Source organism: Mandrillus leucophaeus, unplaced genomic scaffold, assembly GCF_000951045.1.
Source record: "Mandrillus leucophaeus isolate KB7577 unplaced genomic scaffold, Mleu.le_1.0 Scaffold760, whole genome shotgun sequence".
NCBI lineage: Eukaryota > Metazoa > Chordata > Mammalia > Primates > Cercopithecidae > Mandrillus > Mandrillus leucophaeus.
The window spans coordinates 740,309-753,113 of record NW_012108253.1 but is presented as its reverse complement, the minus strand read 5'-3'; the positions used below and the strand labels follow the sequence as shown (position 1 = coordinate 753,113).

At 41.0% G+C, this 12,805-nt stretch overlaps 1 protein-coding gene across 1 annotated transcript; it reads right to left on the bottom strand.

Moving 5' to 3' along the window:
* Positions 1-5,969: 5,969 nt before the first annotated feature.
* On the bottom strand, positions 5,970-6,731 carry LOC105529339 (histone H1.2). Its single transcript, XM_011966463.1, has one exon. The coding sequence runs from the start codon at positions 6,690-6,692 to the stop codon at positions 6,051-6,053; it is 642 nt and encodes a 213-aa protein (XP_011821853.1). The 5' UTR covers positions 6,693-6,731; the 3' UTR covers positions 5,970-6,050.
* Positions 6,732-12,805: the final 6,074 nt, after the last annotated feature.

The following is a 12,805-nucleotide window of genomic DNA, read 5'->3' as shown; positions in this document are numbered from 1 at the left end:
AAATGTGGCTACTAAAAAATTTAAAATTGCGTATGTGGCCCCTATGTTTCTGAGGAACAGTGCCAGGATATAGAGGATAGTTATATTCACTCACAGATCATAAACTAGCAAAAAGTATGAAATACTTAATAATTTAATTTTTTACCTTAACTTTTGGCATATTCCACAGATCTGTAGTATACTTGAGTGTGATAGCTTAGGAATAAATATGATTGGAACTCATTCATGTTTAGAGACAAACGGTGTCAAACTGAGAACCAGGCAGATACACCTAATCTGAAAATGACCCCAAAGTAAAGTGGTTGAAGAAATTAAATCCCAAAGATTCTTGGTGAAGAATGTTGAAGTTTTCATCAGTATATCCATATTCAAATGGAGATTAAAGAAAGGAAAATAAGGCCAGGCGCCGTGGTTCATACCTGTAATCCCAGCACTGTGGGAGGCTAAAAGGCAGGCAGATCACGAGGTCAGGAGTTCAAGACCAGCCTGGCCAACATAGTGAAACCCCGTCTCTAATAAAAATACAAAAATTAGCTGGGCATGGTGGCATGTGCCTGTGGTCCCAGCTACTAAGGAGGCTGAGGCAGGAGAATCGAGATCATGCCACTGCCCATCAGCCCAGGCAACAGTGCGAGACTCCGTCTCAAAAAAAAATTTAAAAAAAATCAAAATAAAAGAATTGTGGACTGACAACTGTGGGTTAAGCATCAGTTCTATTAAGAAGGGCTAACTTGAAGATGAATCTTTTGAAAATACATTTTGACTCCAGCTCTTTAGAGGAACTAGGTTACCTTGATGTGAAATTCTTCAAATAAAAATTTATTAACTTTAAATGAAAAAAAAAAACTGCACATACACACACACACACACACAGAGCTAACTAGCTACGTCCTCAATGACACCAAGCTTTAGATCTTCATCTCTGAAGTGTGAATGACAATGGCACCTCAAAGTGCTGTGACAAGAATGTGTTTGAAAATAAATATAATCAGCAACAGTGCTTGGCATATTGTAAATAAGTGCTCAAGAAATGCTAGTTTCCAAAGCTGTTGTTGCCACTGTACCCTAAATCCCTATTGTCTTCTGATATCCTTTAGTGATGTAATTCTGTCTTGCAATGGGCCTGTTCATCTCTAGTATGAATTTCAACCACAATGCCTTTTCTACATTTCCCTCAGGCTTACATGGCCAAAATATCCAGAGCTTTGCCTTGGGGTATATAATAAGATATTTCATTTTGTAGCCATGAGAGCACTGTGTATGAAAGTTTGGAATAATGCGCCTGGCACGGTGGCTCACGCCTGTAATCCTAGCACTTTGGGAGGCCGAGGTAGGTGGATCACTGAGGTCAGGAGTTCGAGACGAGCCTGGCCAACATGGCGAAACCCCGTCTCTCCTAAAAATACAAAAAAAATTAGCCGGGCTTGGTGGCAGACACCTGTAATCCCAGTTACTCGGGAGGCTGAGGAGGGAGAATCGCTTGAACCCAGGAAGTGGAGGCTGCAGTGAGCCAAGATTGCACCATTGCACTCCAGCCTGGGTGACAGAGAGAGACTATGTCTCAAAAAAAAAAAGTTCGGAATAACGCATTACAAGTAGCCTCTCTAGTTTTTATGTTACTCATAGTTTTATCACACATGAACAATGTCATAAATTTTCATGGTTGAATTATCAGTTGTTTATGCAATATTCATTGACATTTTTGGCTAATCAGCAGTGTTTCTGGAATTATTTGAATATCATTACTGTTTTCCAAAATTATTTTATAAAACTAATTTAAAAATCAAAAATGATATAATTAATAATGTGAAATTAAATATATGTTTTGAAGAATGTCAGGATGTCACCCCCAAATTATTCTACTTTGGCATAAGAATTATTTTCAACTGAAGGCAATTGAAAATCAACAGGTGTAGGAAGAGTTCTCTGTCTTCTCTTTATCCAAATAATGTAGGGTTTTTCCCTTTGTGAAGGTGACAGAAATTTCCCCTGTAAAAGTGTCCCCAATTGCTACACCAGGAAAAAGAGAGCAACTCTTATCATTAGATGTGGAAGGTTGACACTGAGATGAATCTGCAAAAACAAACCTTACTACAATTATTTCTATCTTTCATTTTATCTTCCATGGTTTTTTATTGCCCACGTATTTCCCAGTCACATTCCCAAATTTGTTATCCCATGAAGTGCAAACTCCCTTTCCTTTGTTGGAATGGTGTATAAGTCTGTGAGTCTAACTGCTTTTTTAAGGTTTCATTTTTTTTCTTTGTGAACTCTGTGCATGTAATATACTAATAAAATTGTATGCTTTTTTTTTCGCATGTTAATCTGTCCTTTGTCACTTAAAGTTGCAAGACCCTACTCAGTGAAACTAACAGTACAGAAAAAAAATGTTTCTTCATTGACAGTTTCAAAACCTAAATAAAACTGAGACAAGAATCTTTTTCATCTTAAAATGGCCAATTTTAATTTCCAAATTAATGGTGCATTAGACCTAAGCCAGTCAGCGAGGTGAACAATTGTGATGGAATAAAACAAAACTAAAGGACATGAACAAAATTGAGAAAACATATGGAAGACTGAATCTAAAGGCCAGGTAGAATTGAAAATTTTTCTAATTTTTAACTCTATAAATTAAATGAATGTGTTTCATTTCACGGCTTTCATCTGTGGAAACATGTTTGCAGAAGACATTCGAGGTTGGGATTAATTGAAAGTATATAACTCAAATAGATTAAGACCCCAAAGGGCATTGAAGGAAAATTAGAAAATCTTCTATTTTTGCTTGGGTTGATTCCTCTCCTGACTCTTAGAGATGATATGAACATCAACTAAATGCGTAGCCATGAAAGTGTCTAAGGGAGAAAGGAACACAGAAGATCAATGTACCATAACTTTATTTTTATTTATTTAGTTTTTTGAGACAGACTCTGGCTTCTGTCGCCCAGGCGGAGTGCAGTGGCATCATCTTAGCTCACTGCAACCTCTGCCTCCCGGGTTCAAGCGATTCTCCTGTTTCTGTCTCCCGAGTAGCTAGGATTACAGGTGTGTGACACCACGCCCAGCTTATTGTGTGTTTTCATGGAGAACTCCTAACCTCAGGTGATCTGCCCAACTCAGCCTCCCAAAGTGCTGGGATTACAGGCGTGAGTCACCGCTTCTGGCTTTTTTTTTTATGACGGAGTCTCGCCGTGTCGCCCAGGCTGGAGTGCAGTGGCGCAATCTCGGCTCACTGCAACCTCCGCTTCCTAGGTTCAAGCAATTCTCTGCCTCAGCTACCCGAGTAGCTGATATTACAGGCGCCTACCACCACGGCTGGCTAATTTTTGTATTTTTAGTAGAGACAGGAGTTCACCATATTGGTAAGGCTAGTCTTGAACTCCTGACCTGTGATCCACCCGCCTCGGCCTACCAAAGTGCTGGGATTACAGGCGTGAGCCACCGCGTCCGGCCTTTTTTTTTCTTTTTAATTGTGTGATGTTGAGATGGAGAAACAGGAGGAGGTGGGAGGGATCTTAATATATATATGGAAAAATAAAAACATGGAATAACCAGGACAATTCTGAAAAAGAAGAATAATGAGAGAAAATTAGCTGTATCAGCTATTCAGCTATTAAAGTCCAGTTATAACATCTCGGTTTATTAAACATGCATTTACATCAGTCTCCCAAAGATAAGGGGAGACTGATGTAAATGCACGTTTGGGGGAGACTGATGTAAATGCATGTTTAATAAACCGCACAACCAGTGGATGCCTGAAACCACAGATACTACTGAACCCTATATACGCTGTTTTTTTCCTATATATACATAGCAATGATTAATTTAATTTATAAATCAGGCACAGTAAGAGATTAGCAATAACTGATAAAACAGAACAATTATGACCACATACTGTAATAAAAATTATTTGAGTCTGGGAACGGTAGCTTACGCCTGTAATCCCAGCACTTTGGCAGGACGAGGTGGGCGGATAACATGAGGTCAGGAGTTCGAGACCAGTCTGGCCAACTTGGTGAAAACCGTCTCTACTAAAAATACAAAAATTAGTCGGGCATGGTGACAGGCCCCTGTAATCTCAGCTACTTGGGAGGCATAGCAGGAGAATCGCTTTAACCCGGGAGGCCAAGATTGCAGCGAGCCAAGATCGTGCGGTAGCACTCCAACCTGGGTGATAGAGGGAAACTCCGTCTTATAAATACATAAATAAAAATATAAATATAAATTATGTGACTGTGATCTCTCTCAAAATAGCTTACCGTTTTACTTGTGATGATGTGAGATGATAGAATGCCTGTGATGAGATAAAGTGAGGTGAATGGAGTAGGCATTGTGAAGTAGCATTAGGCTTGATAAGGTACTACAGATTTAAGTACTAGTTGAACACCTGTCATTTGTCACATAATCATCTCAGTATTAAGGGTAGCACATAGCACAATGTTTAAAACAGTACAATTCTACCTTAAGAACTGTGGGAATGACTAAAGAAATAAAACCGAAACCTGAGACAGTCCAACTGTCCATGAAATTTTAGCCTATTAGCCTATGACAAAAATAGCCAAAATTGATAGGAGTGTGGAGGGTGACACGGGAGGAAGAAGGGGGAAGCAGAAATGAAAGTTCATAAATGGTCTTGGGAGAAAATATGTCCATATATTAAACCTTACACCAAAATAGAGTTCACCATGTAAACCGTGTTGTAATGTAAAATTAACAACACAAAATTACTTAACCCACGGGAGAATGCTTTTTCCTTCTTCCCTGCCTCTGCCTCCCTGTCTCTCTGCTTGCCTCCCTCCCCTTTCTCCCTTTCTTGGGATGAATCCGTGGTCACTATCACTAACAGAGAAATTAACTCACTACATTCATCATTGTGGAGATGGTAGAATAACTGAGCAGCTTATCTCCAGAAGTCCCGGTCCACATAATTTAGGTCTCACCGAAATGTGCCCATCAGATTTTAAAAGAAGCGAATATAAGACGCTAGGTTTTCTGTATTCAGAAGCACCATGGGTGTCAAATAGAGGGAACCATTAACGAAGGCCTTTATTAGAAATGTCTCTCATTTATCCATATACTTTAGTTAATAGTACAAATCGTTCTCCGCGTAGAAACACTTGGACTGCCAAACAAAATACGTTTAAAAGAACTTCGATTTTCAAATGTTGATGTCTGCCTAAACTGAGGATAAGTAACCGTCATGCGAGGACAAAATGGCTGGCTAAAAGTTGTGCTTTCGATACGCTCAAAATCGATACGCTCAAATCTGTCAGTTTAGCGGAACGCTACATGCATGATACGAGAAACAAAAAGCTCCCTAGGTCCACGATTGCCTTGGGTGGAAGAAGGGCTATTGCCGCTGTTTATTCAAATGCATTCCTTTGTTGCCACAGGAATGAGAAATTAACAGCAGAGGAATGTAGGACAAAGGTACCTGCACGCACTCTCCTCCCAGGGCTGGATGTTGCCACTACCTCCAGGAGATATCAACTTGACTACCCACAACACAGAAAGCGTCCGAAATCCCGGACGTTAATATCAAGAGGCAAAACTTTCAAGTCACAGTGAAGCAACACACACGGAATAAGCAACGTCTGCCACCATCCAATTAAAATATAGAATGAAAGTCATGGACTAGAACGACGGACCAACCCAGGAGCAGGGCGGGACTTTTGAATTATTTTTTAGTCCAATCCGGATATCCCTTTAGACGAAGAAACTGGCTCTTGTTTTGCGATCTTTTCTGCCTTTCACAGGCCTGGGGCGTGGCTGACTGCCATCCCAAAACATCCGCCAGCGGGAAACGCCTCGAAGCAGCAGTCAGGGACATGGAAGTCGCAGTAAAGGTTTAAGCGCCATAACCTCACCACGGCCACTCTCCAACCCCCGTTACTTATTTGTCTTATAAGGTTCCCGTTCGACTAACCTTAAGGAGCAGGGTCGAGCAAGAAAAGAAACAAGGGCAACTAACAAAAACAAGTATCCAGCTCTTTTATTGAGATCAGTGGTGGCTCTGAAAAGAGCCTTTTGGGTTTTTTGAAGCAGGCGTCCACCTATTTCTTCTTGGGTGCCGCCTTCTTAGGCTTGACAACCTTGGGCTTGGCGGCCTTGGGCTTCACGGACTTAGCAGCACTTTTGGCAGCTTTCTTGGGCTTCGCAACCTTGGCCTTCTTTGGGCTCTTGGCCACTTTCTTGGTCACAGTGGCTGCGGCCGGCTTCTTCGCCTTCTTCGGTGTTTTCTTAGCGCTCTTCTTCGGGGTAGCGGCGCCAGTCGCCTTCCTAGGCTTCTTAGCTGCCCCAACCGGCTTCTTAGGCTTGGCTGCGCCCACCTTCTTAACCTTGGGCTTGGCTTCGCCGGAGGCTGCCTTCTTGTTGAGTTTGAAGGAACCAGAAGCACCGGTGCCCTTCGTCTGCACCAGAGTGCCCTTGCTCACCAGGCTCTTGAGACCAAGTTTGATTCGGCTGTTATTTTTCTCCACATCATAGCCGGCGGCAGCCAACGCTTTTTTCAAAGCAGCAAGAGAAACCCCGCTGCGCTCTTTAGAGGCTGCCACCGCCTTGGTGATGAGCTCTGACACCGGGGGACCAGATGCCTTACGAGGCGGCCCCCCAGACTTCTTGGCTGTCTTCTTCTTTACGGGGACTTTCTCCGCCGGAGGCGCGGCAGCGGGAGCGACAGGAGCAGTCTCGGACATCTTGAGGATCAACAACTCGGGTACAAGTGGCAAAGCGCCGATGAAACAGCGCTTGGGCAGGGCCGCTGTATATATAGAGCGCAGGAGCGCTCTGATTGGTGCTCTGGTGGCCCGCCTGGCTGGCAGGCTCTGAGCCGCTGCGCTGCTCCCAAGTTGTGTTTGTTCCACCTCACAAAAGGGGAAAAATATTAAAATTCCCCGCACCAAATCACCCGGATTTGGTCAGAAAAGGATCTCAGAAGCCTCGGGCTTCAGGCTTTTCATTTATTTTTTCCACAACCACAAAAACAACGCGTCCAGGCGTCCCCAATTCCCCCAACTCCGAAGGAAGTCTGGGGCAGTCAGAGACCACTTTCTGTTTTTCTTATAAATTACCTGTTCGCTCCTTTGCCCCTGAAAGTTCTTTTTCCCAGGGGTGGTTGGGCATATGCTTCCCTTATTTTTGAAAAAAAAAGCGAAATGGTTTCCACCTAAATTTTCATGATAATTCTGTTTCTTCACAAGGGAAGTAACACAGGTCCTGTGTGAATTCTTCCTGCAGACGCACAGGAACTGTGGACTGGGACAAGGATTCCAGGGCCAGTCCAAAGTAATTAGGGAGGGATGGGAGGGGGTTCATGAGCCTTCGTAGGGTCCGGTGTGGTGGGGGGCTAGAGACTTAAATCTTTGATTTGAAGACATTGAAACCATCAAATCCTTCTTTTCATAGATGGGGGCGGGGCATCCTTTTCACTTCTCTACAGGCGAGAAATTGGGCTCTTTTTAAAAAGCTCTGAGGTCCCCCTCTGAGTTGTGTAAGGCAGGAGGTCTGGCCCTCAAGATAGAGATAATAAAGGAACAAGGGAGATCCCTTAAGCCTGCAAAGAAAGCCAATAGATTTGGCAGTTAGAGGCACTGAGATAAAATGTTTTCAAAGAAAACAGGCATTTATTTATTTATTTATTTTTGTACATTGCAATATTAGAGATGAATTTCAGCCCATGAAAATTAGAGGTTACTTTCAGTAACCACACCTTACACAAGTTACCGTACAGGACAATCTCCAGTTTGAAACTCAAATATATCTTTGAATTGCAAATAAAGCAACTGACTTTAATAAAACAAACTCTTGACTTTTAAGATGAACAATATATTTGAAATTTATTTTTTAAATAGCAAAAATTTACACAGAAAGATAGGAAAAGTACCAGAACATGTAATTTATTATAAGATCTTTTGTTGATGAGCTGAAAATCACCTCTTCTTTTCCCCTCTGAAACTATTCTGTTCTCAAGTTTACTACTTTAAGGTTCACTACTTATTTTACTCTCCGACCCCAAGTAATTGCTATTTTTTTCTAGAGATTAAAGGCAAAGTTGTCTGCCCATACATTTGATATACTTATGGGTTTATATTTAGGGACAAAGGTAATATTACAACTCACCAACAATTTCTACTCAAATACATGTTTTCATGAAAATATGTGTTAGAGAACAGCCTTAGATTGTGGGAAAGTCAAAACGTATCCTATAAATTGAGTTCAATGAAGAATGAGAAGTGAAACATCTTTTAGACTAAGGGTGACCCCCTTGTTTTATTAAATAACATTTGTCCAACATTTGGAAACATTGTCTACTTGTGTGCTTATGTCCTCTGGGAATTAACAGTCTAATGAGATTAGTGATGGATGAATTAGCAGTGGTGGAAAAACACTTTAGACCAGCCATTCCTCAGAGTGACAGGGTATAAGAATTATACAAAATTATGTAAAGTATATAAACAATTGAAGCAGTTGTATCGTACTAATATATTGTAGTAAAAGAAATAATATAAGGCTGGACCCTGTGGCCCAGGCCTGTAATCCCAGCACTTTGGGAGACTCACTGGGGCGGATCACCTGAGGCCAGGAGTTTGAGATCAGCCTAGCCAACATGGTGAAACCCCATCTCTACTAAAAGTACAAAAATTAGCTGAGAGTGGAGGCACTCGGGAGGCTGAGGCAAGAGAATCACTTGAATGCAGGAGGAGGAGGTTGCAGGTTGCAATGAGCCGAGATGACGCCACTATACTCCAGCCTGGGCAACAGAGTGAGACTCAGTAGCAAAAAAAAAAAAAAAAAAAAAAAAAAAAAAGAAAGAAAGAAACAATATAATAACTTGTCACTTAGGCCGGGCTTGGTGGCTCATGCCTGTAATCCCAGCACTTGGGAGCACTTGGGGAGGCTGAGGCGGGCAGATTGCCTGAGGTCAGGAGTTCGAGACCAGCCTGGCCAGCATGGTGAAACCCCATCTCTACTTTAAAAAATACAAAAATTAGCTGGGCACGGTGGCAGGCAACTGTATTACCAGCTACTCGGGAAACTGAGGCAGGAGAATCCCTTGAACCTGGGAGGCGGAGGTTGTAGTTAGCTGAGATTGTATCATTGCACTCCAGCCTGGGCAACAGAGCAAGACTCCGTCTTAAAAGAAAAAAGAAAAAAAAAGAACATGTGATGTAGATCTTATTCTGTACGCAATGACCCCCCTTCTCATTTAAAACTTGGCTAAGTGTATCCACCATGAAAATAGCTATGAGGGGTCTTAATTACCAGGTAACTGGACCTCCTTTCACTATAAATTGGTATCCTGGTTTATAAATCGACACGTAAATTTAATCACTGTGATTCAGTTCTCTAATATGATTTTTCCAGTCAACTCAAGCTAATCACATCTCTTTACATGCAAGTCTGAAGACCTCAAGCCATTAGGACATCCAGCCACACAGAATCTTGTCCCCAACCTCCTGGCAACATGGTGGAGGCCAGAAGACAGAGAAATATGTAACCAAGCCCTTTCTAGATCCCTTGTAAAGTGTGTTGAAAAAGTTATGCAAAACTTAAAAGCCAGGCAAAAATATTTCTCCATATCCTTCCAAGCTATATTAGAGAATTATCTAAAAAGTCTACTTATGGTATACGTGAAGATGTAACGCAATACTAGACAGTAAAAGAGAATGTGAATCACATAAATACTTTCCAAATTTTTTTTTTTTTTTTTGAGACGGAGTCTCGCTCTGTCACCCAGGCTGGAGTGCAGTGCCTTGATCTCACCTCACTGCAACCTCCGCCTCCTCGGGTTCACACCATTCTCCTGCCTCAGCCCCCCAAGTAGCTGGGACTACAGGTGCCCGCCACAACACCCAGCTAATGTTTTTGCATTTTTATTAGAGACGGGGTTTCACTGCGTTAGCCAGGATGGTCTCGATCTCCTGACCTCGCGTGATCGGCCTCCCAAAGTGCTGGGATTACAGGGGTGAGCCACCGTGCCCAGCCATACTTTCCAAATTTCTAGTGGTCAAATTGAAAGAATGAAAAGAAACAAGTAAAATTCATTTTAATATATTTTATTTAACTGTATATATCGAAACTATTATCACTTCAACATATAATAAATAAGCTAAAAAAAAAAAGACAGTTGACATTCTTTTTTAATAATAAATCTTCAGAACCTGGTGTGTATTTTACACTTTTAGAACATTTTAAATCAGACTAGCTACAGTCCAAATGGTCAATGATCACATATAGCTAGTGGTACCTTATTGGACAACACTGTTCTACGTGAAAGTAACTCTGACTTGATGTTTATATTTTATTGGGCCCAGATTATCTAAAAGTAAACATTCACTTGTAGAAGTTTAATAAATTAGTAAGGATTTTGTCATAGAGATGGAAATGAATTCTTAGTATGGAAAAAAATGACCCCAAAAGTTATTATTGTATTGCCTAATAAGACATTAAACAACTTTATATCTGATTTGCCATTCCTCTTCCCGTATTCATTCTTTCCCTGACCAAATACATATTTTGTTCTCCCGTATCTTCCTTTGACCTAATTGTGATTCTGCTTCCTCATTCATTAATGAGTTAAATCATTCTTTGACACATACACAAGCTCACTATATATAGTACATGTATGTCAGTCATGTTTTTAACTTCCTGAATATTGTACTTTGACACTTGGTTGTTCAATTTGTCCTAAGAGCTCTGAATCAGAACCTTTAGAAGCCATTCTGAAAAACTGGAAGATACAAAGTTTTTGACTATCAACTCCCTAGCAACCTGATATCTGGTTGGTGTTCCATGGAAACTGTATTTCTCAAATTTTGAAATAAGATTGAACAAGCCTGTGAGCAACAACAAAAAAAAGTCTATTAGAATGACCTCCAGCCAGGCAGGGTGGCTCACGCCTGTAATCCCAGCACTTTAGGAGGCCAAGGCCGGCGGATCACGAGGTCAGAAGTTTAAGACCAGCCTGACCAACGTGGTGAAATTCTGTCTCTTCTAAAAATACAAAAATTAGCCCAGCATGGTGGCGTCCACCTGTAATCCCAGCTACTCGGAAAGCCAAGGCAGGAGAATCACTTGAACCTGGGAGGCGGAGGTTGCAGTGAGCCGAGATTGCGCCACTGCACTCCAGCCTGGGTAACAGAGTGAGACTCCATTTCAAAAAAAAAAGAATGAACTCCGAGGGAAAGTTCAGATTAAGGATGTGGTCATCCCACTCAAAACTGATGTCCTCAAGAAAGCCACAAACAAATTGAGGACACAGTTAAAATATTGTAATATAATATATTGTGTATTCTTGTGTTTACCACACATCATAAATATTATAGGTTGACTAGTTTTGTTTCATGCCACATTTTTCAGGCTCTGGAAACCCTGGTAGAAAAAGTTAAAAATGCAGAGCAAAATATCAAGTCCAAACAGCAGTAATGGGGCTAGAGAGAGACTCAAACAGCCAAGATACATTCAAAAGAGAGTGAGAGGAGTTGTTGAGACAGGTGTAAGGAATGAGGGTGACAGTTGGTTTTTGTTTCATTTTCTCCTTCTACTACACCAGTTAGAGTTCTTTGTTTTTGGTAGAGACAGGGGTCTCTACCAGGGGTCACTATGTGGCTCAGGCTGGTCTCAAACTCTTGCCACCAAGTGATCCTCCTGCCTCAGCCTCCCAAAGTTTTGAGATTATAGGTGTGAACCACCAAGCCCAACCTTGAGTAAGGCTGCGTCAGCTTTCGGATGTAGCTAACCTGATATAGGCCAGAACTTTGAATGATTTAAAGCTGCTTTTACCTGATTCACCAATTAATGAGGCTAATAATAACAGCCACCCCACTGGCAGTGTCTACCTTAAAGAGTAAGTGTTAGTGCTGCTATCTGCTTGAGACAAACAATATAGGGACTCCAGGATATTTTCAGCCTAAATAAGAATGTAGGGGCTCTAGTCTGTTGCCTGGCTTCAGCCCCATAAACTTTTTTTTTTTTTTTTAACATATAACCCAGATCCACAGTTTTGTTTGTTTTTCAATCTTTAAAGGCAAATGGCCAACCATTAGGATATTAAGCCTGAGGTTAAATATTTCCTCAACTCAAGGGCAGAGACCAAAGTTACTGTATCTGTATTCCCTAACACACTCTCAAAATGGGTTACAGAAAACAACAGAAAATATATTAAAGCACACAGTGGGAACATAATAAATACATTGATTAGCTGGGTACAGTGGCATGTGCCTGTAGTTCCAGCTACTCTACTCATGAGGCTGAGGCAGGAGGATTGCTTTTGCCCAGCAGTTTGAAGTTGCAGAGAGCTATGATCGAACCACTTCACTCCAGCCAGGGTGACAGAGCAAGACTCTGTCCAGAAAAATAAATACACAAATATAAAATTTTAAAAATATAAATAAATACATAGAAAGTATTACAAAAGGAACAATATATTGCAAAATATATTTACCTAACATTTTGAAATTGCATTATAATTGTATATGTGACATAGGAAACTGGTCATTAACAGCTATCTTATTCTTTTAAGCTTCTTTCAAATTATGTCAAAGCATTTCAGAAAGTCAAACCTACCCTCAAAGGATAAGAATTTGTCAATTGTGAGAATATGCACATTTTTACACCTTCTCAATCTGTGTCTATATGAAGGTGATTGCAAATGTACATTAGGCAATAATTTTCATCAGAATAAGTACAAACGTAACACAATGACTATTTTGGAGGAAACATGGAGATGCAAATTTCAATAGATTGGTTGACATTATTTTTTAATATCTAGTTTTTCACTGTGCCATGTTTTTACACACTCAATGAGCAC

What these genes read in the sequence shown, in the direction of transcription:
- LOC105529339 (XM_011966463.1), bottom strand. Translation starts at nt 6,692, where the DNA reads ATGTCCGAGACTGCTCCTGTCGCTCCCGCTGCCGCGCCTCCGGCGGAG.